Source organism: Trichoderma harzianum (assembly GCF_003025095.1).
Source record: "Trichoderma harzianum CBS 226.95 unplaced genomic scaffold M431scaffold_8, whole genome shotgun sequence".
Lineage (NCBI taxonomy): Eukaryota > Fungi > Ascomycota > Sordariomycetes > Hypocreales > Hypocreaceae > Trichoderma > Trichoderma harzianum.
This window is the reverse complement of record NW_020209256.1, coordinates 274,461-300,919: the sequence shown is the minus strand read 5'-3', so window position 1 is coordinate 300,919 and position 26,459 is coordinate 274,461. Positions and strand designations below refer to the sequence as shown.

The following is a 26,459-nucleotide window of genomic DNA, read 5'->3' as shown; positions in this document are numbered from 1 at the left end:
TTAGTGTTCGTCGGCAAGTCTATTTCTTTCGGGCCATCGCGTTCTTCCTAGATGAGCCGACTTGACTCGACATACATAAATGCTGCTGGATCATCGGAATCTAACTGTATCGCTATTCTGCTTCTAATGGGTATCAAAATCTTGTTCACGTTAATAATCTACTATAGGAAGCCTTCGGTCTCCGTCGAATCTTCATTGATCTAAGAAATTGGGTCAGTAAATGTTACATCTTCAATCGCCCAGAAGAGAAAAACTCACATCTTCTCACATAAACGCCGTTGTTTGTTGTGAAACCTAAGCAATAGCGGGCTATGAGTGTCCGAAGATGCGTCGTCGTCCAGTTCATCATCGAGGATCATATGAGCAAAAGCGTGATAGTGAACGGCATCGGCCCCTCTCCAACCGTAGTTGATATCCCACTGTTCCTGAAAGAGGACATCCTCCATTCGTGTCTTGAAATCGAGCTCGCGATATACCTGGCGGAATATCCGTACGCTGATTTCATCACCCATATTGAAGGCGTCTCGTACCTCGCAGAAATATGAGATCCAGGAGTCCCCAAGTCCCCAACTAGAGACGCCATAACCCGGGCATAGCTCCGACAATCCAAATTTCAGTGCCTGATAAAAGGCATACTCAACACTCCTCTTGTAATCTGGATTCAACTTTTTGCGGCTCCTCTCATCGAGTAGACCGATGAAGCCGTATAAACGGTCCCGTATGTCTGTGCATTGTAGGCGGCCGAATTTGCGCATGATGCTATGGAGCTCATCTGAAACCCGAGACTGATATGTTTCAAAGCTCATTGAAGGCTTTTGAAGATCAGACACCATGTCTTCCAGAGTGCCAATAGGACATCCTTCCGGAGTAGTGTCCTTCTTCATCCGGGGAACGAGTCTCATTCTGTGTGCAAGAATGGCCTCTGATGGGCAGCGTAGTCGGCTTGTATCGCTTCTCGAAACACTCGGCCTGCCGTCCGCACCAAATTTCGTATAAACAGCTTCTCTGACTTGTGGTGTTCTGCCGAGGAGCGTGGGTGAGAATGTAAAAGGTCCGCACCATATCGTCAAGTGAGAAGCCAGCAAAACTTCCTGTACAACCCAGACGCGGGTCCAATACGGCGCATAGCTGAGATACTTGAGCGCCTTCCATTCCCTTTCTGACCATCTTGCGCAAGACACTTCTGATGCTTGGCTCAGAGCTCGACAACCCTCGTCATACTCGTGTGGCAATGTTCCAAGCCAGGAGATGACGCATGTTGCGCGGCTGTAGACCAAAGCCATTGCTTGGACTTGCGCTTGTCGCTCGTCATAATCGAGCTGGTTTATGCACACGGCGTCGATAAAGAAAAGTCCGCATTCTTCCCTGGCTGTTGCTGAAGCAAGAAAGTCGAAGAGGTTCTGTCGTACAAAGAACGCCTGATTGCCGACTTGTATTGATCGGAGGTCATCTGCTGAGGTCGCCTTACCCCATGTATAAGATAGAGCTCTATAGGAGGTAGAAGACAGATCCTCTAGCAACACCACAACTAAAGCGTATTGCCAACTGTGATCTGCTGGGTTTCGTGATATCTGAAGTAGCCGAGTTTCTGTTGCACTTTTGATAGTGGGGTGTCGAAATCCTGACTTGCGATTTAAGTTGTTGTCGATGCTGTCGTTCATGCTCGTTGATGCGTCTTCGTGGCTATTCATAACACAGCAGGAATATATATATATCTTTAATGCACGAGTAATGATGCATATAAATCGGCTGCCCTCTCTCGTCAATCGACGCAAATCTCGTTCGTGACACCAGGGTGCAGGCAAATATGATTAGGTCGTTCAGTAAGTGTGCCTTACGGCTTATTTTCTGCCCAACCAAGTCTTTTGGAGGCCTACTTCCATGATGGGCATCATGCGCAGCGCGGCGGAGCCGATGGTGGACTTTTATTGGCTTATTGCCGCCGGCGATGCATCCCACTGAGCAGGACTATTTGTTTCTCATGGCGCAGTGAAGATCTAGCAAACCCTTAGTGTTGAACAGCCACAATAGCAACTGCTTATACATCTCTTTCGACATTCGAGGCTAAGAAATCTTGTAATTATTTACTTTTCGAGAAACACGCTTGTGAAAATAACTGATGACTCGTTCACCAATTGTGATCTGTATCACCGCTTCATAACGACACTCAACGTTGATCCTCCATTCCAGTGGGTAGTTAGCAACACCACTATAGCTTTGATCAACTACAGACAATTGACAAAACTCTTCAAGGCCACAATAAGAAAACTCATGAATCGAGAAACCGGTGCTCCAGCATCTTGAGGATGTTATGACGTTCCAAAATTTAACCTACTGTGAGATTCTAGATGAATCTAATGCAGTTCGTCCAGCTTTCTGTTACCATGAAGTTTATCTACGCCACACGGGTACTCCCGGTCGCCTGGGAGTATCTCGGATCTTAAAACCTGGCCCTGACCATTGTCCTGCCGCGCGTCCGGGAGGGGAGGAATTTAACTTTATAGCACTAGAAGTCTCGTCCAAAGTACAAATTAGATTCCTTCAAATTAAACCGCTCCTATACATGTTCTTCAACCTTGTTCGTGAGAAAGGCACTATGCTAACACGTCTGCCATGCGTCCCCTGTATCATCCCTAGTTTGGTGTTGAGCAAATACAAGCCGAAATGCCGCACAAGGCACATTGCCGGAGACCCGTTTAGACAGGATGAGCTTATGAGAGTTGTGATAAACACGCGAAGCGTATTCAAGTGCAATGCTGCTCATCTTACGTACGCCGTGCCATTCCTATGCCGTAGACAGCAACTGGTTATTTGTATGGCCGATTTTAGTCGGGAATACGGAGAGACGGGATCCCCAAGTGTCAGCTTCACACATGCCAGTAAAGGCTAGCCAGACGCTGACTTCTCGATACCCAAGCAAATATGGTTCGATGCATCCGGAAGCCGGGCGAGAGTTCACAAGGCAGTGGTGGATCGTCGAACCGCTATAAGTCTTTTTCATGAGCCCCGTATGCTAAAATCTCACCCAACTCTAAGTTTTTCAGATCAGAGGGATCCTGGCTTACAGCAGTCCCTTGTTTATTACACGCACTTACCTTGTCCTCACTTGAACCATAGATCTTGCTTTATAGGCAGGTCGTATTCGCCCTTGCATGATTGCCAGCGCTACGGGCTGACCGCTGCGCGAGGCACCCAATGGCGTTTGCGGAATTATTCACAGGAGGATGCCAATTTTGCAACCACGGGAGACTTTCTTTGCTCTTTATATTACGTCCGCGATTCAGGGTATATCTTATTCAATGCGCTCCCAGTACGTCTTAAGAGGAAGGTGACCAAAATTTAGGAATGATTCCCTTCAGGAACCAGGGACGGGCTTTGGCCAAGAACATGGGCACAACGTTGCTCTCGGTTTCGGCCTCGTACCATACGCGACAGGCGGATGCTATATAAGATGCCACTATGTTGTTGAAACCTCTGTAACAGGGGCGACAAACTCCTAGCTCACGAAAACTCCATAGGTGTAACACGCTTCTAAACTTTCACCATGGTGTTGTCAAATCGTTTCCTCTCTGCCGTCGCCAAACTCGGCTTGGTAGCTGGCTCAGCTTATGCCGAGAAGGAACAAATCTGGCCAGCCAACACCGATCTCCTGGAGAGCATGCTCTTTGAGCAACAAGGCTTCAACTCCCAAAACTCTCCTGCGACTTTTATTGTTCCTTGCGAAAAGGTTACCTTTGGCACCGGCCGTAACGGCGCCGCAGAATGGCTGCGTACAGCATATCACGACATGGCAACTGCGGATGTTGAGAATGGAATAGGAGGTATCGACGCGTCGATTGGATTTGAAGTCAACCGTGACGAGAACCCAGGTATTGGATTCAACGAGACGCTGATGAACCTGGCTGCCTTTTTGACACCGCGGTCGTCGATGGCGGATCTTATTGCTATGGGGGCACTGTTTGCGGCAAATGGCTGCTCGAATGGAAGCGTCGAGATTCCCTTCAGAGCTGGTAGAGTTGATGCCACTGGCCCGGGCCCGACAGGCGTGCCCAGACCCGAGCAGCCTTTGGATGAACACATTACCAGCTTCCAGAAGCAGGGATTCACTCCACAGGAAATGATCGGACTGGTTGCATGCGGTCATACCCTTGGAGGAGTTCACGGTGTGGACTTTCCGGAGATTGTAGACGTTGTAAATGATCCGGTAAGATGCTCTTTTTGATCATGTCAACATGGCTATGGGACTGGGGGCCGCCTACTCAGAATTGAAGATGGGCTAACGGTTACGCGCAGGCCACAGATGACAACACTCAGACATTTGACACGACCAACTCAGGATTCACTGCCTTCGACAACACCGTGTAAGATATCAGCACTTGCTTGAGAAAGAATACCAGCTAACATGAAGCAAGTGCTGTTCAATATGTGAACAACGTCACACAGAACCCCCTTGCCTTTGGCCACAATGAGACCACCAGATCTGATGCAAGAATCTTTGCTTCAGATGGAGGCATCGAAATTGGACGCATGGCAACTTCTCCTGCTTACTTTTACAAGACGTGCCAAGATCTGCTCGAGCGAATGATTAACACAGTCCCCAAGGGTGTGACTCTTACCGAGCCTCTTCAGCCTTATCCTGTGAAGCCATCACGTCTATTTGCTACCGTCAACTCTAACGGAACGATGAGCTTGACTGGCTACATCCGAGTTAGTTATTTTGTCTTTACAAATGATGAAACATAGAATAAGATTCACTAACGGAATTCACCATAGGTTATCGGTACTGTCGCCGCCAACCCCAACCGCTCCATCAAGCTTCACATCCACCCTCGTGCCGGAGTGACATGCACACCGGCTAAGCCTTGCACTGTTAGCAACAACATCCCAGCATTCGCTTCCGGCCACGTCATGTACGGAAACCCCCCACTTACCTTCTGGACGTATCCCTTCACGGTTGAGGTGCCTCTTGCCCAGGGTATTTCCGGATTTGACGTCGAGGTCATCGACAACATCAACGGAGTGACTAACAGCACTCTTCATACGAATGGCGGCAATGGATTCCCATTCGATGACACTCTTCTCACGCAACCGCAGCTCTCGTGCACCGAGACACACACTGAGGGACTAATGAACCTGACTGTTGCAGTAAGCTCACACACTTTAATCTGACGCTTGCAAATAACATCTAACAATATGGAATAGATCCGCGACGACTCCTATCTCAACACACTAAAGGCCATCGTGCATGTCCCAGAGCCCCTATTGTCTCTTACTCCTGCCGTTGGGTCTGTTCCCCTCGACTTTGTCAAGGCTGGACCCATCAGTGGATCAGGATACACTCTCTACAATGCCTCCATTGCCACGGGAGTCATTCCTCAAGACTTCCCTAACAACCAGGCTGGCACGTACATCCGAACGTATGACTTGATTGCCTCAAATGGTACACACACAGTGGAAAGAGAGTTCAACATGATGGATGGACTTAAATCCTGTCCCGGGTTCTAAAACAAAGAAGAACTAAGCCGACTTGACTTCTGTACATATTACACATGCGTATATACAACCATTAGATATACTAGATTCAGAATAGAACATGCATGACGATTTCACAAAATGTGTGTTCGAAAACGTAGAGGCAGGTATATATTACTTGCGACAAAGTCGTTAGAAGGCGAGAAAGATTATGTGCATCTCGAATTCCAATTTATCAGCATAGATCACTTTCTAATTTTTTGCTTATAGAGACAAGGGGGTGGATTGTATTACCGCTGAATACAGCAAGAGATTAGACAACTGACACAAAGACTCAGCAGTTCGGTCATAAGGCACTTACTCAAGCACAGCATAAAAATGATAGGGGCTGCTTAAGATGCTTTTCAATATCTTATTCAGGTTCTAGTATGCGAGGCTTCCAGGTCATAAGTGTATGCGTCTCCTAGTCATTTGCCCAAGTTAGTGCAACCGCATTCTGAGTCACCAAGGGAACAATAATCGATAGAACGTGTAAATATTTCCGTAAATCTGAAGACCTTTCTCATCTTTGAGCAAATGAGCCCTATTAGCCCAAGCAAGAAAAGAATGCGTGACTCCTTTGAGCACAACGAAAGAGCTATTGAGTAGACGCGTACGGCGAGCAGCCCAGTATAAATTCCCAAGATATATGTGAAGCAAATCCCATTTGAGCAAGTCCCTTTCTTATCCCCCCTTCAAAACGAGATCTTATTATCCCGAGATCATCTTGATCTCAACCACAGATTCTCATGTGCTCTCCTCGCACATCAACACACGAACCTGACGATAGATTAGGTAAGATCTGGGATTATAGTCGTTTCCCCTACACACATTACAGCCGGTTGCGCCAATTCTGTGATGTATATAGTGGCAAGGTCTGTCGCCTTCGAGTAGCCTGTAGAGTTTATCCAGAAAGTCGAACGCCGAAGTGTATCGGCCAGACGAGAAGGTTTTTCTAGATAACCAATATTCGACCTCCATGAAATTCTGGCCATTGCCGTAAAAGACTTTTCTCTCTTTACTGCTCTTGTTGCAATAGCGAACTCGCTTCAAATTGTAATCAATAAGCCAAAGAGCCTTGTGTTTGTCGTTACCTCCAAAGCAGTGAACACAGTCGTCGATAGTGGCAAGAGTGCGTATGAAGAAGCCTCGAGCACTTTGCTCTGCATAAAGATGCCCGAAATTGAAATTGTCATTTTCCTCATCGGTATTATACCAGCTGGGGTCATATGCTATCGCCACATGGCCAAAGCGAAATAATTTCGGAAAATGGAAATGGTTGTAAGCATTCATAGCAACACAAATGTCCCCGCCGTCATCATTCTCCCACCAGCTGATGGTGCTTGGGTCAAATGCCTGGAGACACACCAGGTCTTGCTTTGGGTGAATACGGAAGCGCCATTTCTCACCATTCCCTGATGTAGTGAGTGAAATGCAGCTTTGGTTATAAGAGTACATAGAGGGTCTGGAAGAAGAGCTCCTTCGGGTTCTCGTAGTCCAGTCTTCTTTCCCGTAATGTGCTTTGATGATTTGCCGAGACTCTCTGCATGCAGTCCACATGCCAAAATCCCAGGCGTATGCAGATGGATTGTTCTTCGTCCAAGAATGGCCGCCATCGTTGGAATCAAACTTGGGCGCTGCAAGATGATAGCCGGAACAATGATTGTTATCAGCATAGATTGGGCATCGAGCACTGAGTCTTCTCGCCTCGACGCCATCCGCTCTGTTGACCACGGAAAAGAAGTGAGCACCAGGGCGGTTATGGTCTAGCGGTCGTAAGACCAACTTCCATATCATGAGCCTAAGCTCAAAAGGCAAGTCGAGAAACTGACAGACGTGCGACTCCATCTTGCATAGTTGATTGGAGGTATCGAGATCGGGAGACTGGAATTGTGTGGATGCTGGACACGATTATGTGAGCTTGAAGAAGTGTCTTCGTTAGCTATAGATGGATGAATACCTTGGTTGAGTGTTTGGTTTAAAGCTTGGATGAATGTTTGGTTGAGTGCTTGGCTGAGTATTCGAGGGTGGTGGGGGTAGAGGAGAATATTCGAGAAGAGAGCGTGCTGGAGGTAAAGGATGAGGAGAGCGTATGATGAGACTGAAGCAGCTCTTTTATCTGGAGTTGGAGAGGCCCTTGGCGGTGAGTTGATCTGCCGTTTAACTAATGGGAAAGGTAGAGTTAGAACAGAGTCAAACATCGAGCAATAATATTGATCGCGCCGGTTGGCAACGGCTGCCCGTAGGCGCACAATGTTAAAGTGATATACGAACATTTCCGGCAGTGATGGTCAAGACCAACAATCACGAACAGCTACGACTGTAATATCTGTGAGCAAAATTGGGCAATTTCTTTGTTGCTGCTTGATATCATCACGTATCCTATGCCTCCTTCTTCAACCCCTCGATACCCTCCGTCGGCCTCGGTCCTCCACGACTCCTCCTCTCCTCCTCCGCACCGCTCGCCTTCCACGCACTCAAAATGAGATTTACAATGTGATCCACACCAACATCCTTCTTCACCTGCGCGAATACCGTAGGTCCTCCCTCCCGCATCTTTCTCGCATCCCTCTCCATAACACCCAGGTCCGCACCCACAGCCTCCGCCAAATCCGTCTTGTTCACCACCAGCAGATCACTCTGTGTGATACCAGGGCCTCCTTTTCTGGGCACCTTGTCGCCGCCACTCACGTCAATGACATAGATGATAAAGTCCGCAAGCTCGCGGCTGTAGTTGGCAGCCAGGTTGTCGCCTCCCGACTCGATGAGCAACAGATCCGAATCGAATTCTGCGTGGAGATCCTCCAGGGCGGCAAGATTGGCAGAGATATCCTCGCGGACGGCGGCGTGAGGGCAGCCACCTGTTTCAATGGCACGGATGCGCTGCGGGGGAAGGGCAGCGTGGCGAGTGAGGAATTCGGCATCTTCTCTGGTGAAGATGTCGTTTGTGACGGCGGCGAGAGAGTATTTCTCTCGGAGGGCGAGACACAGCGCCAGCATCAGGGCTGTCTTGCCTGAGCCAACGGGGCTATAGATGTCTCTCAGATTAGTTATCTACATGAACTGAGGCTGCAGTTACTGTGACTTACCCGCCGATTCCAATTGTGAATGCGCGATCTGACCAGGTGCGACCCTCGACGATGGGCATCTCACGGCCTATGTAGCTGCCGGGACCATCGAGGATCTCGTGAGAGTGGCCGTGCTCTTGCGCCGACACGCCTCTGTGGGAATGCGAGACACCTTCGTGAGAATGCGACATGTTGGGCGATGATGCTCTGTTCTATGCTATCGTCTGTCGTAATTTGCTAGCTAGAAAAGGGCAAAAGAAGATGAGAAAAGGAGTGAAAAGAAACGAGGCTCGGATATAAAATAACAGGCTGAGAGAACGTCATGTCGTTGCGCCTTAGTGAATAGCCAACCAGTGCTTTAGGCGGGGGAGGGGTTGATCAGATAGAGGGTGGGTGGAGCCAAGAGATTGAGGGCAATTATCAATTGCTCTGATGCTTATCTATGGTACAAAAGGACGATAGTCTCCCGTCCTTCTTACACATAGAGATGACATTGATTTAGTTCATGGATGGATAAGTCAGTTGATGGGTCAATGTCTTCATTTTTGCTCCGTCATAATGTACTGTACAGCTTGTACACACAAAGTCTAGTATATATAATTACACATGCCATGCCAATTGGTGCTCGTCCCGTTGGCATGGATTTTTGTTCATCCCTCTTTTTTCGCCTTCCCATTCATCATCATCTACATGCCTCAAGCAGTTGGTGACGGCGCATTGGGATTGTCTTGTGGAGGAACTGGTGATGTAGCCACCTCGGCAGCGCCAGCATTTTCCAGAGCCGTCGACTTCTTCTTGGCGATGAACTCGCCAATCTTGGCCAGCATCTCCTCCGACAGCTCTGGTTCTCCAGCCTCTGCGCGGGCCTCCCGGTTCTTCTCGTGGAACTCATCCAATGGCGTCTGCATAGCCTTGATAGTCTCTCGTCGTCCCTTCTTCAAAGCCTCCTCCGTTTCCTTCTTCTCGATATACCATGCCTCGTGTCTTGTTCTGAATTTGGAGAATTTGTTTCTCAGCTCGTCCACGACCTGCTCTGGCATCGGTGGTGACAATAGGCCGTAGTAGAATGATCTGTCCTCAACTTGCTCTCGAACGGTGTCTGCGGCCATGGTTTCGAACTCGGGTACTTCAACTTGAGGCCAGGGGATCACAACATTGAGTCCGGGGACCACGCGATCCCACTTCTTTCCGTACTGCCATCGGTCGAGAGACATGTTACGGGACTGCATGTTCGGGGGCACCGCCTTGAGCTGGTTGATGACGACGTCTCGGGTGACTCCGGTCTCGGGGTTCGTAATTGGATAGACGAGACGGACGGATCCGATGGATATCGGCATTGGCTGCGGTCGACTGGGGTTGCCAAACATGCCTTGGACAACAGCCTGTGCATAAGTCCATGATTAGTACGAATTATTGCGTGAAATGCCGTAAAGAATCTCCAAGCACAGCATACCTGATGACGGTGCTCCAGGGTGACAGTTCCAACCTGGGGCTGAACCGATCTGATGCGATCAATTTTTCCCTTGTCCGGACCATCCTGAATCACCACTCGATCTCCAGGCGCAAGGTTCAGCTGCTTGACGCCTCCAGCCCAAGCGCAACGCTGCTCAACAATCTTTGGATTTGGCTGGTGCAGGCCGTAGTTTGACCAGTCCTGTCGCACGTTCTCCTTGAAGGCGCCGTAGTCATTGAAGCCCAGATCTCGCTTAGGGGCCAGGGGTCCCAGTTCCCAGTCTTCTTTCCGGGCCTGTCTCGCGTCCTTGAGGTTCTGTCGGACTTCTTCTACGGCTGATCGCAGCGCCAGTCGACTTCGTAGCTTGCCGTCGATATTTTCCTGCTCCATCTGTAGTCTCGTGCGGCGGGTCGCCTGGCGCTGGGCCTGCGCCGCTCGCTTCGCCAACTTCTGCATGGTGGATGAAGAGGAAGAGATTCAGAGGGATGTCCAAGATTCCAAAACGCAGCCCATTGACCGCAAATGGACGCTGCCCGCACCGCTTGCAATTGATGGTGATGTCGACTGATGACCAGATGGCTCGGAAAATCTTCGACCCAGCAATTGGCCTAGCGCGGGACACACCAGTGTGGCACTGATAAGCTGATAGGGTCCAGCGCTGGAGACGTTTTGCTGAGGTGTGAGATGTGGACATTCACACTGTATTTTACCAGCAAGCATGTGCTCATGATACTGGACTTTAAGCATGCACGACACAGTGTGGACTGCAATAGGCTTAGGCCGAGTGCTGGCCTAAACGCTTTAGTACGGGGTACTTCGCTTGGCAGCACGCTAAGAATGGGTAAACAACATTGTGATGCTACAAGCGGCGCCACGGAGTTATGGAGCGACGAGAGTCGTGAAATAAAGGAGAGCCGGAATGAAAAAAACAAAAAAAGCAAAAATATTAAAAAATGAAATAGAAAATAGGAGAGGCTGCTGGTATCCCAGGGTAAGGAGCCGGACTGGTGGTGACACGACGCTGTGACGGAGCACGGAGTGTACGAATGCTCCGTGCAGTGAGGTCTCACATCACAGAACTGCCTACCAGACCTCTTAGCTCACGCAGCTTGTTGCTGCAGAGGCGGCATTGCCCCAGCGCTTGCACCATCACAGAGATTGATACGAGCATTTGACACGAATGACATTGATGTAAACACAGGGGACTGCATGCACTGCTGGCGGCATCCACGCACGCTGGTCAATGGGCGAGAATGTGAATGTACTCGTACATGTCCAGGAGTCGATTCCGTGGAAGCCTCGGAACCGTCAAGTCATCCTCGGGAGCAATGGCGAGGACGCTGTGCAGTCAACAGTATTACAGTATCCGTAGAGCAGCCGCCGAACAAGGAAATGCGTCGTCTGGTGAGCACGTCGATCATGTGATTGCTTAATTTGAGGTGCATCAGCTTGGTTCACTAATGCAGCAGCTCCCACAGCTGCGTGAATGTGCATTTGCTGCTAAATTATGACAGCTTCCGGCGTGCAAGTCCTAGATGCGTAGGACTTTGCCACCAGGATTCGCCGTGTCAGGAGGCACACAAGCCGTGTCACCCTGCCTAGGCTTCGGGAAGCGGTCTGACCTGGGGGAAAACAAGACACTGGACCAGACCAGACAAGACAAGCACCGCGGTGAGATTTTGTTGGCAGCGACAAAGAGCGCGCATCTGGTTGGTGGCACCAAATACGAAGTACCGGTACTGGCGCCCATTCTGATACATCATCCAGAGCACCAGAGCACCAGACTTGATATTAAGGTCGGGACTCCAGACGCCATGCATCGTCATCCCAATCAAGAGTAAATTGGACGGGTGGATACAAAGGTTAGCACTTGGTGCTACCGCTGCTGAGCTCCCGTCTAGACAGGCCCTACCTAATGAGATAAGGTCATGTCGTGAAATTTGCACGCTGCGGCTCGCAGTACAGCCTCGTGGCGCTGTGGCAGAGCTGAGTGAGGTCTGGACCTTGGTGGATGAGGTCCTGGATGAGGTCCTGGGGGAGATGAATCCCTATATCCCTAGGCCTCAGTAGCGAATGAATTGAACGGCAAACCGCCTCAATGCACGCACATCATGTACATGTACCTTGGCCCTTTGCACACTCGAAACAGACCGCCAGATGATTCACAAGCCGAGCATCATCTGGGGATCAAATTAAAAGTGGTCGTCATCTCAGCCTCTTCCATCATCAACCGCGTTGCAGTACGTACCGTGGTTCTCAGCGCTCGTACTCTGCACAGGCGGCAGTGCAGGCAGCGCTACCTGGTTTCGTAACGCGCTGCTATTAATGTTTCTGAGGCGCCGCGTACTTGTACTTGCCGCACCCACAACAACTGCGCTCATTGCCTGCAATTCATCATGTAGAGGTACGCAGGTTGACTCAGCGGTGGAGTTTCGTAATATAAAGGATCACGTACTTCCAGGCGCTGCGCAGTACGGAGCGCCGAGTAGCGTGTACCTGGCTCTAGCGCTGCGGTTGTACTTGGCCGCATGTATCTGGCCTTATCTCCCAGCGTCTCAGCCACCTCCCGCTGCCGCTTCCAGGCAACGCAACGCGTCCAGCCCCGGGATATTATGTTTGCTATGGATGTTCAGCTTTTTCTTGCTGGTACTCGTACTGTATGTAGTAGCGGTCAGGTACAGACTCTCCTCGTAGCTTTTGAACACGCATCAGCGGCTAATACCGATGATTCAAGCTGGACCGCCAAGGCAAATAGAAGAAAAAAAAAAAGAGGCTGAACAAATCCGTACCGAGTATCGAGTACGCGCACACCCGTGCTCGTGCATGTACATGTACCTACCTGACCTGCGCCTACATGTGCGAGTGCCTGGTACGGTAGGCCACTAAACCGCAGCTGGGGGATGCCTGGAACTCGGGCTGGCTCAATCTCAATCTCCCTCTGAAAGCTCGGTGGCTGGAGGGCTCACAGCACCCAGAGCTGCTCCCCCGGGCTCAAGCCGCCCCTCCTTTCTGCCCTGGAACATGGAACAGAGCAATCAAGCCATTGGCGAGTCCCCAGAAATTGTTGGCTGCCTCAGGACACGCTAGCCAAGGTACGGAGGACAACGCAGCTCAAGAAAAGGCCATTGACTGACTGATCGTCGCCATGTTCCCCTTCACCTAAACTGCGCCGGTGGGTACATTGCCGCTACCTGACAGTCCTAATCTTTTTCCTGCTCCCCTTCAGCTTGGACCCCCCCAAAGTCCCAAAGTCCTCACAGTCACTTCGCCCCGAAACAAAAAGCCAGGCTGCTCTCGCTGCTTCTTCTTCCCCCTCTCCCCACCCAGTCACCTGTACTAAGCACTGCTAGCACCAAGTACCCAGTACTTTGCGTCTGCAAAAGCCAAAAGCCCCAGCAGGCCAAACCCAGACTGACCCAGACCAGCTCTCTTCCGTCACAATCCCCCTTCTGACGTCCGTCTTTCTTCCTTTCATTCCATCCCAACCGCCATCGCCAAAACCGCCTGAGACGCTCTGCCTTCATCCTTTCCAGCCGACTTCTCATCTTCTACTCCGCAACACTACACAGACACCATGGCTGAGATCCGCCGAAAGCTCGTCATCGTCGGCGACGGTGCCTGCGGTAAAACTTGTTTGTTGATGTGAGTTGCTCCAACGCCCATTTCATTTTCGGCGGCACGCTCCAAGGCAGCCGTGGCCTCAACACCGAAGCAACGCATCGCCGTCTGGAGCCCGCCAGAGCACGAGTCGAGCTAACCGCACCGTTTTGCAGTGTCTTCTCCAAGGGCGCTTTCCCTGAGGTACGCATTGAGCGCAGCATCTGCCATCCCCTATTTTGCCCTATGCCGCGTTTTCATTAGCCGCCGCCGTTTTTATTTTCCCGCCCAAGAGACCACAACAACACCACCATTGAGGGTTTGATGGCGGACTCGATGCCTTGCAGGCGCCATCATTCGTTTTTCTCTTGACGGTGATGCACTGCAGGACAGAGATTGGGTGCTGCGTGACGTTGGTATCGGCCCCAGAGCGCGGCGAGAAATCCCTGACGTGTCAAATCTGGGCCGGGGGGCTATGGCTTCATTTCAGCCTATAGCCCATCAGCATCTCCATCAAACTGCTCCTCATCATCTAACCCATCATCATAATCGATCCATCTCGCACAGAAAAATGGCAAAAGGCCGTCAGCACCTTTTACGTGCTGCTTAATAAACAACACTGTGCTGACATGTTCTATCATTCTAGGTCTACGTCCCCACCGTTTTCGAGAACTACGTCGCCGACGTCCAGGTTGACAACAAGCACGTCGAGCTGGCCCTTTGGGATACGGCTGGCCAGGAAGATTATGACCGTCTCCGACCTCTCTCCTACCCCGACTCTCACGTCATCCTGATCTGCTTCGCCATTGATTCTCCTGACTCTCTGGACAACGTTCTTGAGAAGGTATGTCACCCTTGCATTTGCACCCCCCTGCATGTGCCCATCTAGATAAGGAAACAAAAACATCTAACGCGTATTGCTCTTGATAGTGGATCTCTGAGGTCGTGCACTTCTGCTCAGGCCTTCCCATCATCTTGGTCGGCTGCAAGGCCGATCTGCGAGACGACCCCAACACCATCGAGGCCTTGAGGGCAACCAACCAGAAGCCGGTTTCCTCTTCGGACGTGAGTTCACTCTGCCTCGACGCTTGATTTGCTTTGACGAAACTGACACTCCCATCAATACAGGCTGAGGCTGTTGCCAAGAAGATCGGTGCGTACAAGTACTTGGAGTGCTCTGCTCGGACTGGCAGCGGTGTTCGCGAGGTCTTTGAGCACGCCACTCGCGCTGCTCTCATGTCTCGCTCCACCCGCAAGAGCAGCCACAAGAAGTGCCTTGTTCTGTAAACGTGTTTTATCCTTATACCCGTCTATCCCGAGTACACCCGTTTCCATTCGCGGCTCGATTCCCCCCTTTGTAATCCGATGCGTTTCTTCCGTACTTCACAAGCCAACTCATACAAACAATACGCGGCTGGTTGTGTGAGGAAGGATGGGTGTCGGCCACCATGGTTTGCCGGTCGTCTGCGGGCATAGTTTTTTCTCTCGGGGATTTGGAATTTGATTGTCTCGTTTTGCGTGTCTTGCGTCTTCACTTTGCAGACACAGCGAGAAAGGGTTACTTGGTTGCGTGCATGGTTCTACAGTCCCATCACCGTCATGGAGTAAGGATTCTCTAGGGAAAGAGAGATGATTGCGAAAGAAGGTAAACCAGATGTTTTCCCCCTTATGCCTCTGTCATAATGCCGGCGGGCAAGCCGGTCTTGCTTTACTGTATCTTCCCAGTGGTGCGAAACGGGGTCGACGGGCCTAATGTTGGAGCTGGCTTTCTTTTTTTCTGAGCTACGAGCGGTCGATGGTTGATTCGGGAGCGTACAGATGGAATAGAGGGCTTGCAGTTTGTCTAGCTATGAAGGGGAGAGATGGGTGTGTAAGTAGGTAGCTGTGGATTTGTCGCACTTTGGAAGTTGGCGGGACTCTCGCGAGCGGTCTCTACAACAGGTTATCATACATTTGTTTCGGTTTTTTTTTTCTTTTTCAATTTGTTTCAGTCCACAATGGTTCGAGGATCTGTGCAGTGTGTTTTATTGTCTTGTATTGTCCTGGCTTTTTTTTTTTTTTTTTTAACTTGGCTTTGGTTGTAATATCGCTTTGTCTTTACACACTCAACATGTTAGATTGCGGGTAAACTCTATCGTGAATCTCGAGGCAGTGAACCCCCTTGAAACATGTCGCGTTGTGGGGATCGTAGCCCTGTTACTGCATGGATATCAAAAGGATCCGTGTAGTTGTAGCACATGTCATGCCATTGCCATTGCCATTCTAGATTCCTTCCATTACGAGGACCTATCCTAGCTGCCTGTCTGTAACAGGGACTGGCATGTAGCTTATAATATTAAAGACATACATGATCGGTTCTCTTCTCCATCAACGCCTGTACCATGTCCTACTGAGGTATATCGTCCCTTCATCTATTCATTCACTCATCCGTGCGTCCTTCCAGTTCCCCATGCCTCAGTATATTCTCGTCATGTTGTTGCGATGATTGAGGTTGATGGCGGGTGGAGCTGAGGTAATGGCTTAGACGGGGCAAGTCTATTATCAAAGGCGATCAGTTGAATGTCACAGGGAATATTGAGGTTACAATAAGAAAAGGAAAGGAAAGGAAAGGGAATGGTTAGGAAAGAGAGGTGAAAACGTACAGCACCGCAGCTCGAGCAAGTCTTAGACTCGGAGGTGAGAGTGGCAGAGCACTTGGGGCAGGTCTTGTGGTTGTAGTTGACGAGCTCCATGATGATGGTTTCTTAGCTTGATAGCTCGGAGAGAATGATGTAAGATGAGATGAAATTATAAGTAGAAAAAGAACTGTGTTGTTTTGGAGAAGAAGAGATTCAGAGACTTCAAAAGCTGGGGCGGGGTCGGTACAGTCTGGACCCTTTTATATTTTTAGTTACTGGCAGAGAGCATGACATGGGACGACGCCGGGCATGTGTCGGTTCCCTTAGGCCAAGGGGTAGCAGCTGTCGTTTTTTTTTTTTGGCCGGCTTGGGTTTGCTAGCTAAGCTTTTTGGCAGGCTGGGTGGACGAATTTCTTATTGGTTTTTGGGGTTCTGGGATGGGTACCTTGGAGGTTGACACCATTAGTTTTGGCTGCGTTAGCACTATTGTAGGATCTCGTCTAGGTAGTTTGAGGGAAACTACAACTACATATCTACAATGTATATACCAGCTTTCATTTTCAGTAGGGTAGCCTTCTATCTTTCTCTCTATATTTACTAAAGACATGTAGTAGGGAATTCTTTAGTATCTGAACGGTGTGAGAAAGATGGGAAAAGAGAGGGGTGGGAAGCTTTTGCTATCGTGGGAGAATGGCTGTCAGTGGATTGGCGGCCGGTTTGCGGTTTTAGTGCAGCGGGGAATTTTTGCATGAAGAGGGTGGGCGGCTAATCTAGATGGATTTATCGGGGACTGTTGGTTTCTTGAGTAATGACTGAGAGGCTATTGGCTGTTGGGATCATGGGTGCTGTGTTGTGACGTATTGAGCGTCTTGGAGACATAGGCAGACATCCGGTATCTAGAACGCTTGGATTGCTTTCATCGTTATCAAATTGAACTGCCGTGTAGTATCGTATCTCTTACTGGTAAACTGTCGGTCAGATTTCAGTGGCTGGCCGGATCCTTGTTTGAAATGATGATCATGTGTCCTGGGGGACTCGTGACGAGCTGTTTTGGGGAAAGGAGAGGCCACGCGGGATGGTGCACAGGGAGGGGGCAAAGGGTCATGAAGTGAGGCGAAATGAGGCTGTTGTGTGTTTTGGGTAGAGTGAGGCTGGTGCAAAGAACCTTGAACAGAGATAGCGAGTGACAACTTAAGTCAGGCCGAGTGCTTTAGAGTAGCTACCCGGGAAGTAATGAGATTTGTCGCGAGACTGCGTATTGGTGACAGCATCTAGTAGGTACCTGGCATTCATAATGATACATTCGTACTACAATTATGAAAGTAGTATAAAACTCTTTTGACATTTATTGTATTCCTCTGACAATATACTCTGTATATCTGCCTCTGTATGGTGGACAACGCTGCTGTATAGTCCAAAAAGCATAACCGCATAAACGCAGCATCCCGTATTCATAGCTCCCCTTATTGTACAGTCCAGTCCAGCCCTTCTCTCTCTCCATCAAAGGGAAATATGCTTATCCGTTCCATGCTCTCTATATATAGTCATACAATTAATTTTCTAAAATCGATTCGTCGGCGTCGGCCTTGTTCTACGTGCATTTCGCTGCGGTATCTGAACCTGTTGGCATCGTCGTGTTAGTTACCCAAATGAAGAAATGCACCTCGAGAGAGGAAGAGACAACAGCAGACTTACCATGTATCATTTTATCTATCGCTTGAATCACACTAATGATCATGACGACAACTCCAAACACCACCACTGACGCGGCCACGTATGTGCGCCAGCTCCGTGTCGTCAGCTTAATGTAGCACATGGGCGGCAGGATGTACGCCATGGCCACGGCGCTGGTTGCGCCCACGAGCTCAAAGACGATGCCCAGGTCGCACGTCAACATGCTCAAAGTCGTAGCACCCGCAACCAGTGCCGTGCTGATGATGAGATGCCGCCGGATATCAAACGGCTCGTCGGGGTAAAAGTACGTAATCATGACCTCGCGGCAGACAAACGCCTCCAGAGGCAGAGTCGTCAGCATGTTGAGGCCAAAGCACAGCCGTGCAACGTTGACCATGGAGTTGTCTGACGAAAAATTGTTGAGCACATTGCCCATCGTCTTGTCGCCAAAGGTGAGAAAGCCGCCGAGGGCCATGATCAGGCAGGCGAACATGGAAACGCCGGTGGAATAGTGTGTGACGCGGGAGAAGTTGTCGATCGTGGGGGTCTTGAGGGAGCCGTAGATGAGGAGGGAGTTGTGGTGACAGACGAATGCTGCGTGTTTATACGTTAGCCATGTACCATGTATGTATGTAGTCTCCTGTTGGAATCGAGGTGTCTATACCAAATGATATAACGCCAATGGCTTGGAATATACCGCTGTTGACAGTTAACAGCGGCATGCCAAAGGAGCCTCGATCCGCCGACGGAACGAGCACGCCTTGAACCAGCACCGTAACGACAATGACCAGCATGCCGATGAGGGCCAATGTGCTCGCCTTGGACAGCTGTATCATAGAGTACCATTAGCAAAGTGTCCTTCGTCTCGCAACTTTTAAAGCTGGCAACCCTCACCTTTGCAATGTCCCTGTATAGTGTCAGAGGATAGCTTATCCCCATGCAAAACACGGCAATGGAAACTCTTCTATCCGTCAACAGCCCCAGCACCGGCACATTGGCCAGGTCGGGCCAGATGGCTGTCAACACGTGTGGAATCGTATCGCCGACAATGACTCCAAACGCCACCATGCCGCCAAAGGCAAACACCCATTGCGCAACGCTGATGGCAATGAGTCCCGGCCGCCCAAAGCAGTGCTGCACCGTGCCCTGGAAGCTGCTGGTGCCGCTCAGCTTGCTGTTGATGACGATGAGGCAGATGGTCCAGTCCACCACAATCGTCAGAGCAATGAGCAGCAGTGTGCCCGCCAGCAGGCCCGCTTGCCGCATTGCATATGGCTGGCCGATGATGCCGGCACCGATGATGGAATTGGCCATGTTCATAAATGCTGACTTGAGCCCAGACTTGGGCCGCCGCAGCTCGGCCTCGGCCGCGTTCTCCTCGTCGCCCTCGCCAGCATCATCCCACTCTCGGGCCACGGTTATACTCGGCGCCTCGAGGTCCGTCAGCAGCGGCACGCGGTGCGAGTCGTGGCCGGAGCCGGAGTCGTCGAAGTCGAATCGATCGGCCGACGAAAAGGACGACGAGGTCGAGGGCCGACCGTTGGGAGCGTCGCTGAAGTTGAGGATGCGCGGCGTCAGGTCGAACTGGACTCTGCCGGGGGTCCGCGGCGTCTTGACTTCGGGCTCGAAATCGGGGCGCGACGACTTGAGGACGCTGGTGATGATGCCGAGGTCGCCGCCATTGCCATTGCGCTCTGTCTCTGGCTCGGGATATTGGGCGAGCAGGCCGCGGTCTTCGTCGTGCAAGCTGATCTCGCCGTGGTTCTTCTTGGCCATGGTCATTGTAAGGCGGCGTCTTGCCCGGCCACCATTTTCGCCCGCGGAGCAGCGATTAATAAAAGCAAAGCGCAACAAAGCAAAACAAAATGACAATTTCCGCTCTGTGTCTGCCTAGTCAGGGCAGCTGAGAAATCCAGCAGGAAAAAAAAGTCCGTCGAAAATAAACAAATGGCAAATATCGCGGCGACAGATTCAGGGGCTGCAGGGCCAGAATCGTGTTTGTTGAAATGCGCTGGAGCTGCATGCAATTCGATCATTACGGAGTTTGGAGGTACGCAATGGACGAGGCCCGAGGGGGACTAGCGCGGCTGACGGATGATGAAAGTGGTTCCCGAATAAGTTAAGCGGCGCCGCGGGCTGGCGGAGCGTAGTCGCTGGAATTAGTGGACAATAGGCCTAGAAGCCCCCATAACTCCATTAACGGGTCTGGTGGCATTTTCTATTAGCTGCTCCCGGAATAAAGCTTGTTGTCCGGCTGTTGATTTAGAATCAATAGACGGACGGTAAGTGAATAAGAATTAAATTAGGTAGAAAGAAAAAACGGAACATCGGCATGTTAGTAATAGTAGAAGAAGAAAAGGTGGAGAAGGGTTGTAGTGCTAAGACAGTATGAATGCAATTGGAGCATCTGACATTGCAATTGGCGTGAGTGATAAGATACGGCAGAGCGATGAACTCGACTTACATCCACCACCTAATAGAGGCATTGAGTAGATATGAATGGATCAACTACCAAGAAGTCTATGTGATCTTTTCGCTAATGAATAATGGAACATGTATAGACTGAGACATCTAATTATGACAGCATAGCTGAAGATTAGGTACGTAGAGGCACTGACTGTCATGTACTTGGCTAATCGACCTTTCGGAATCTCCTATAGCAAAGTCTAGGCTTCTCTATTGGACATTCCTATTATCAGTGTGACTTGTAAAGTTTTAGATAATGTACTTGGTATTTAGAAATTGCCTTTCAGTTAAAAAGCTGGCGTTGACATAGACAATCTTCTGAGCAACAAAAAGTTACACAAGGTGCGATTGTTGTAGGGTGGGCAAGGGGCAGAATGAGTATCGGCATCAGCAGATGCCTTCAACGAAAGGATGTGTGGACACCAAGATGAACAGTTGCCTGCTCTTATTATCTAGAATACAGTGGATTGCTCACATGTACTCTAGGGGTGATACGATTTGTTCTCCGTCGGATTTTTCTAGCCGGGTTATCTATAGACCCCTATACTTTGCCTGGATAACGATGCCGCTCATTACTTCAACATCAGAAGTATAATATGCGGTTCATAAAGCTTCAAACTGCCATGGCTTTTCTCAGAATCTTCCACCCTCTCTTTCGTAAAAGCTTGTCCAACGCCTTCTCTGCTTGATTCGAATCGGATCTGTAGGCAGCATATAAAAGATGCGCACCCCGTGCCAAAAAATATTTCTTCCTCGTCTTCGTCACCTTGACATCTTCAAATTTCTTCACTTACATGTATTTAGTTGCGGTATTCTAAACACACCAAAGCAAAATGGCTCAGTTGTCCGATTTGCCTCTTCAGGTGAAACGTAGGACCTTGGCCTACCTAGATTCCTCTGCCCCCTCCAACCCCACCAAATTTCCCTCGCAAAGCAGGCGATCTGAGCTCGGCCTCTATGCCTCCGTCTCGCGCGAATGGCAACTTTTCTTCGAAGATCGGCTATATGCCCATTTGGTATTGACGCAACATTGCCTAGCCAGCTTCAGCAAGCTGGTCCCTCGCCAGAGACGGTTGGTCCGTTATGTATGGCTTCGCATCCTCCTCGGGCATTATTATTGCTCAAAATGCCCAGACTCTCTCAGTCTGAACGTGATATATTCGGAGATGATTGTGTTCTCAAGATCCATTTCCGGTCTTTTCTGCATCTTCAACTCATGGGGCACAAGTCCGGGAGATGACCTAGCCTTGGAAATCAGCGCCTATTCACCATGCGATGTGACACATGCCGTTAAGGGAGACGAATATCTCAGCTCAGATTTGGTCGAGATGCAAGACATGGTGTACAGTAAAAGGCTGCTAACCGACGATCTTGCTCACGGTTGGAAAGACGGTAAACTGATACAGAGCCATGATGCACACGATTTCTATGACATAAGGGGTGTTCTGGGCTTCTCTATACCCCTAATGCCATTTATAATCTCAGCCGCCCACGTGGTCACAAACTTGATCATTCGTCGGACGACGCGACTATTTATCACGGTTGCTGCGATTCGACAGATCCTAGAACGGCTACCCAACCTTCGCCATTTCATTTATGAACCTTGGCGACCATTTCCAGGCTTCGTTAACTTGAACTCTGGGAAAATAATTGCCGAGTCTCTCCTAAAGACGTTGAAGACATTCAACTGGTTCGAAGACTTCAACGAAGAAGCTATTCGAGTCTGCCACAGGAGCGGCCCTTCGAATGAGATTGGGCGTATCGGGACCGACTGCCATGCTGCTAGCGTCACTCTGGCTTGCCAGAGCATCTCATTCGAGCAACTCACTGGATGTTACTCCGTCGACGCAGTGCCGTTCTTTCAAGCGGTCGACTTTCGTTGGGCTTGGCCCAGCCTCACCACGCTCTCACTGACGTGCAGCCTTTTCGCCATGCCCGAGAAATGTGATGAAATAGCAACCCTTCTGGAAAGAGTGGGAATGGCGGCGCAAAGAATGCCCCAACTTCAAACCCTCGATATTTGGTACGGAATGAGGCATCACGCCGCAGCGTTTAGACACCGTGTCACTGATAGCCTAATCATAATCTCATGGCAAGGGACATGGGACCTGAATCTGGAAGCTCAAGAAGATGGGATTATCGCAACGGCGTGGAAAACCCTAGCAAAGCTGCAGGGCAACCGAGTTCTCTATATTGCCACTTATAGACCAGTGAAGATGGAAGACGTTACGTCTCACGCAGCGGCGATTCGTCTGCTTGAAATTGGCCGAAGTGTCATTCACCCGGCATCTTTGGAGGAGATTTCCAGGGAGACTAAGTATTACTTGCCTACTTGATACTCGCTCTTGGAAACGGTGTTTTCGCTGGTAATTTTGCTGTTTCTTGAGAGTAATTATAATCCCACTGCGAGGAGTCAGGCCTTGGTGGATATAGTGAGAGAGGTTGCGTTTTTGTTTTAAACTATTACAATGTGGTTACATGTATCTATTAACATGTAAACCGCTACTATAATGACAATGTGTTTGCATCAGAAAGTTTTCCTGTCTCTACTGCTGTAACATCGTTGAAGTGGACCATGCTATGTCCTTTCTATATCTTCTAGTTGGAGTGTGATTCCTGTCATTCTTATTACAACAAATGTGATCTTACAATGCATTAGGTAGGTACTTGTTATTACACATAGCAAATTGTACAAGAAGAGCCAGCTATCTGAATAACTGTTCTAGTGCTCGCCACTGCCACATCTACCTCAAGTGCCGATATAGCTACCCAAAGATGTTATAGAGCAACGGTTAGCGGCATCTCTCCGCATGTTATGCACTCTGCACTACTGATATAAATCCAGAATGCATGTTACGGAGCAGGCCATATCTTTTAATTTTGTAACTGTTTCTCTATTGTCGTGATATGCGCTGACCGTACAAGGATCGAGTGCAGCTCTCCATCTAATCTCCGCAACTTGGTGAATCGAAAAACTGTTACCAAGTAAGATCTTTATTCTATTTTAATAACCTACAGTCCCACAACTAGTCTCTGGTGATGGAATCAACATCTCGTTGCCATCTTGCTACTGCCATAAGCTATGCAGATTAAAGACTTCGCCTCCACAAGTCAACGATAGACTTTTGTATCGGGCATGCTGACCTCGAGTCTTGGCGAACATCATGCTGTGGAGGCGGAGCCAATAAGCCACGATAACCACCTACGCCCTGATCCTCCTACCAAACCACACGTCACACACAGGTAGTTGCGTCAAAAGCTGCCAGTGACGGAGGCAACCCATCTGTGGGACCGGGCGGGTAAGGCTAGACATGCACATAACCGCGACTCGGGCGAGATTTGCATGCTGACGGCATATTCCGTGCAGGCGCTGAATCATCAGAGAATATACCGGCAAACGAAGGTCCGGGGACGCGGGTGTGGTTTGCCGACCGAGTACGGGGCATCGTTTGCCGGCGAATTCTTGCTGCTTGCAAATCTAATCTATGTACTACGGACATTCACGCACATGGAGATACGAGTAATCACACGCCTTGGAATTACGAATGTGTCTCAGAGAACAAGAGCGGAGAACTTCTTGGTATTCCCGCAAGAATCCTTGCAATTCTTTCCGCAACAGGCGGATGGCACAATCCGGCGTAGCCACGGGGACAAGACAAAGACCCGGCTAAGACCAGAAGAGCCAACTTGGCGAGGGGAGGAAGAGAACCTTGGAGAAAAAAAGGCAGAAAATTGCTGAAGAACTTTCATTGATTACGGATCCCTCCCTCGCACGGAATAGGCAGAAATGCGTAACCCGGCCCACTCGGACCTAGGGCTGTGTCTCTCTCTATCTACGAAGAGTGAACCATGACTCTGACTCTAATCTCGAAACCAGCCAATGGCCGGCGGGCGCGGATTGCGTTTAGTCCAAGGTTTTTGGTTCTTGTCTGCGCCATTGGATTGGCGTGAACAAGCCGGAACTAGCAAAGAGTCGTTAGCCTGCTCACAAACTCAACGCCCGAGCACGGAGCAAATCTAGATTTGCAAAGTCCCTGCCCCTCCCGTCTGCACGGGTTTGCTCTCCACACATTGCAAGCATCCCTCGTGATCACCAACAATCCGGCATATGCTCGTTGCTGGTGCTCGTGCCTCGTGCTTTTTGTCCTTACCATCTCGAGTATACCCGAGACGTTGCGGCCCGCAAGCTGACGAGCCGACAACCGGCATCACGGAGCCTTCCTGAGACGGCCAAGTTACAAGTACATGGAGCTGCTACATAATAAGCGTCGTCTGTCGTCTCCCTCTTCGGCTGTGGCCGACCTTGCTCTCGCTTCTCCCTCGTCTTCTTCCTCGTCTTCTTCCTCTTCCTCTTCCTCTATCTCTACCTCACTCTCTTGCCCCCGCTCTGTTTCTGTCTCTCTCGTCAGCCAACAAGTTCAGAACCATAACCATAACCATAACCACAACCACAACCGCAACTACACTCACACACATAACAAAATTCACAACCATCCACCGAATCCCGCAGCCATGGGTGGCATCGCTGCAGACGTCTTTGCGTCGTCTCCTCCACGACCGACAAATCTCCCGACTGGCACGCCGACTCCCCCTCCCGAGCCCATGTCCGAGCCGTATCACGGCTATTCTTTCCCCCACAACAGACTCAAGCGCCGCCTGACGCATCCCAACAAGACGCCGCTGGTTCTGGTGTCGTGCGGCAGCTTTTCGCCGCCCACTTCCTTGCACATGTCCATGTTTTCCGTCGCCGAGAGTTACGCGGAGCGCACTGGCTTCGAGCTGGTCGGCAGCTACATGAGCCCTTGCAGCGACACCTACGGCAAAAGTTCTCTGGTCCCTGCTCACCATCGCATTAACATGTAAGTCTCCGGCCAACTCAACCCCTCTTTTTGGAAGACGAGAGAAGGCCGAGGTCGAGTCTTACTAATGCCCTTTTTTTTTGTCGCAACGCAGGTGCCGTTCAGCCATTGAGCAGACAAACAGCAACGCCATGATCGACGACTGGGAGACTTTGCGGCGCGACGAAGCCGGCCGCCCAGTTTACACACGCACTGCCGATGTCCTCAAGCGCCTGGACGAGCAGCTCAACGACGTCCTGGGCGGCATCCAGACCCTGGACGGCACATTTGTAAGAGCAAGGGTCATGCTGCTTATCGGGGCCGACTTGGCCCTCACCATGAGCGATCCCAAGGTGTGGGCGCCGGCCGACATTGACGTGCTCCTGGGCTACTATGGCGCCTTCATCGTCGAGCGGCCTGCTCTGTGTGCGACCCAGGACGCCATCCAGCCCTTGAAGAAGTATCACGGCAACATCATGGTCGTCCCGTCCTTTCAAAACGACGTCTCGTCGACCAAGGCCCGAGCCCAGATCCGGAACGGCGAGGTCGCACAGGATTTGCCGAGATCCGTCTACGACTACATCAAGCTGCATCATCTGTACGGGAGCCAGCCCCCCAAGGACCGGCATGTGGACAAGAATGGGAAGCCAGACCTAGAAATGGTCTCGCCCCGTCTGCCTGTCGCATCGCACAGATGACACTGGTGAACCCCTGAGAAACCATGTTTGCCATGACACACAGGAAACTGAAAGTTTCAAGGCAACGTGCCCCTTCATTTGTACGCTTGGCAGGGCAAATTCTTTGGAGTTTTTGTTCGCCTAAGCTATGTACCAACTTTCATCAGCGTCAGCCCTTGTTTCGCTAAAGATGAGCGATGATAGATGCTAGATCGTAGTGTCTCACTTCCTTGTCTCATTTCATTTTCATTTTTTTTTGTTTCATCCAGGGTACGGAGTTTATTTTTCTTCTTCTTTGATATCACGCGAGCATTGTTTAGCTGCATGTACGCTCTTTGCTCTGCCATGTATCTGGTGCCGCAAGCCTCTATCACCATGAGGACTGGCCGCCTCTCCAGCATCTACTAAGATGGGAATGTTCTTTATACGGGCTGTCTGGGATTAAAACTGGGCTCAATAATGCAGTTGATGGAACTGGGCTTGGGTGATGATCACTTGGACATGATGGCGGCTAGTCTGCCACGAGAGAATCACGCGACAGGGTTTGATGATTAGAA

At 50.2% G+C, this 26,459-nt stretch overlaps 13 protein-coding genes across 13 annotated transcripts; 7 read left to right on the top strand and 6 right to left on the bottom strand.

Annotated features, from left to right (window-relative positions):
• Nucleotides 1–145: 145 nt before the first annotated feature.
• On the bottom strand, nucleotides 146–1,661 carry M431DRAFT_6684 (hypothetical protein; the record flags this gene model as incomplete). Its single annotated transcript, XM_024921713.1, has 2 exons — nucleotides 146–200; nucleotides 259–1,661. 2 exons carry the CDS (start codon nucleotides 1,659–1,661, stop codon nucleotides 146–148), a joined length of 1,458 nt encoding a protein of 485 aa, XP_024772778.1.
• A 1,883-nt stretch (nucleotides 1,662–3,544) lies between these two features.
• On the top strand, nucleotides 3,545–5,169 carry M431DRAFT_89133 (hypothetical protein; the record flags this gene model as incomplete). The annotated part of the gene is made up of 4 exons (XM_024923983.1): nucleotides 3,545–4,189; nucleotides 4,294–4,361; nucleotides 4,413–4,707; nucleotides 4,774–5,169. 4 exons carry the CDS (start codon nucleotides 3,545–3,547, stop codon nucleotides 5,167–5,169), a joined length of 1,404 nt encoding a protein of 467 aa, XP_024772777.1.
• A 1,089-nt stretch (nucleotides 5,170–6,258) lies between these two features.
• On the bottom strand, nucleotides 6,259–7,359 carry M431DRAFT_89403 (hypothetical protein; the record flags this gene model as incomplete). The annotated part of the gene is made up of 1 exon (XM_024924023.1): nucleotides 6,259–7,359. One exon carries the CDS (start codon nucleotides 7,357–7,359, stop codon nucleotides 6,259–6,261), a length of 1,101 nt encoding a protein of 366 aa, XP_024772776.1.
• A 380-nt stretch (nucleotides 7,360–7,739) lies between these two features.
• Nucleotides 7,740–8,901, bottom strand: M431DRAFT_509465 (hypothetical protein). Its single transcript, XM_024919296.1, has 2 exons — nucleotides 8,601–8,901; nucleotides 7,740–8,539 (listed from the first exon to the last, which is right to left on the bottom strand). The coding sequence occupies exons 1-2, from the start codon at nucleotides 8,768–8,770 to the stop codon at nucleotides 7,894–7,896; spliced, it is 816 nt and encodes a 271-aa protein (XP_024772775.1). The 5' UTR covers nucleotides 8,771–8,901; the 3' UTR covers nucleotides 7,740–7,893.
• Nucleotides 8,902–9,274: 373 nt separating this feature from the next.
• Nucleotides 9,275–10,422, bottom strand: M431DRAFT_88587 (hypothetical protein; the record flags this gene model as incomplete). The annotated part of the gene is made up of 2 exons (XM_024923926.1): nucleotides 9,275–9,961; nucleotides 10,033–10,422. 2 exons carry the CDS (start codon nucleotides 10,420–10,422, stop codon nucleotides 9,275–9,277), a joined length of 1,077 nt encoding a protein of 358 aa, XP_024772774.1.
• A 2,138-nt stretch (nucleotides 10,423–12,560) lies between these two features.
• Nucleotides 12,561–13,386, top strand: M431DRAFT_556129 (hypothetical protein; the record flags this gene model as incomplete). The annotated part of the gene is made up of 3 exons (XM_024921435.1): nucleotides 12,561–12,689; nucleotides 12,727–12,831; nucleotides 12,911–13,386. 3 exons carry the CDS (start codon nucleotides 12,561–12,563, stop codon nucleotides 13,163–13,165), a joined length of 489 nt encoding a protein of 162 aa, XP_024772773.1. The 3' UTR covers nucleotides 13,166–13,386.
• Nucleotides 13,387–13,606: 220 nt separating this feature from the next.
• M431DRAFT_89412 (hypothetical protein) lies at nucleotides 13,607–14,916 on the top strand (the record flags this gene model as incomplete). Its single annotated transcript, XM_024924026.1, has 5 exons — nucleotides 13,607–13,674; nucleotides 13,806–13,833; nucleotides 14,276–14,473; nucleotides 14,560–14,694; nucleotides 14,758–14,916. 5 exons carry the CDS (start codon nucleotides 13,607–13,609, stop codon nucleotides 14,914–14,916), a joined length of 588 nt encoding a protein of 195 aa, XP_024772772.1.
• A 739-nt stretch (nucleotides 14,917–15,655) lies between these two features.
• Nucleotides 15,656–16,361, bottom strand: M431DRAFT_145936 (hypothetical protein; the record flags this gene model as incomplete). Its single annotated transcript, XM_024912719.1, has 2 exons — nucleotides 15,656–16,164; nucleotides 16,214–16,361. The coding sequence occupies 2 exons, from the start codon at nucleotides 16,359–16,361 to the stop codon at nucleotides 16,049–16,051; spliced, it is 264 nt and encodes an 87-aa protein (XP_024772771.1). The 3' UTR covers nucleotides 15,656–16,048.
• A 1,244-nt stretch (nucleotides 16,362–17,605) lies between these two features.
• Nucleotides 17,606–19,787, bottom strand: M431DRAFT_509462 (hypothetical protein). The gene is made up of 4 exons (XM_024919295.1): nucleotides 18,816–19,787; nucleotides 18,586–18,748; nucleotides 17,943–18,515; nucleotides 17,606–17,867 (listed from the first exon to the last, which is right to left on the bottom strand). Exons 1-4 carry the CDS (start codon nucleotides 19,701–19,703, stop codon nucleotides 17,839–17,841), a joined length of 1,653 nt encoding a protein of 550 aa, XP_024772770.1. The 5' UTR covers nucleotides 19,704–19,787; the 3' UTR covers nucleotides 17,606–17,838.
• Nucleotides 19,788–21,220: 1,433 nt separating this feature from the next.
• M431DRAFT_89056 (hypothetical protein) lies at nucleotides 21,221–21,997 on the top strand (the record flags this gene model as incomplete). Its single annotated transcript, XM_024923979.1, has 1 exon — nucleotides 21,221–21,997. A coding segment is annotated over one exon (777 nt), but the record flags the coding sequence as incomplete, so codon positions are not given.
• A 51-nt stretch (nucleotides 21,998–22,048) lies between these two features.
• M431DRAFT_35973 (hypothetical protein) lies at nucleotides 22,049–22,387 on the top strand (the record flags this gene model as incomplete). Its single annotated transcript, XM_024914549.1, has 1 exon — nucleotides 22,049–22,387. A coding segment is annotated over one exon (339 nt), but the record flags the coding sequence as incomplete, so codon positions are not given.
• Nucleotides 22,388–24,621: 2,234 nt separating this feature from the next.
• M431DRAFT_509460 (hypothetical protein) lies at nucleotides 24,622–24,914 on the top strand. Its single transcript, XM_024919294.1, has 2 exons — nucleotides 24,622–24,780; nucleotides 24,858–24,914. Exons 1-2 carry the CDS (start codon nucleotides 24,633–24,635, stop codon nucleotides 24,863–24,865), a joined length of 156 nt encoding a protein of 51 aa, XP_024772767.1. The 5' UTR covers nucleotides 24,622–24,632; the 3' UTR covers nucleotides 24,866–24,914.
• Nucleotides 24,915–24,989: 75 nt separating this feature from the next.
• On the top strand, nucleotides 24,990–25,923 carry M431DRAFT_89529 (hypothetical protein; the record flags this gene model as incomplete). Its single annotated transcript, XM_024924037.1, has 2 exons — nucleotides 24,990–25,246; nucleotides 25,341–25,923. 2 exons carry the CDS (start codon nucleotides 24,990–24,992, stop codon nucleotides 25,921–25,923), a joined length of 840 nt encoding a protein of 279 aa, XP_024772766.1.
• Between the last annotated feature and the right edge of the window lie 536 nt (nucleotides 25,924–26,459).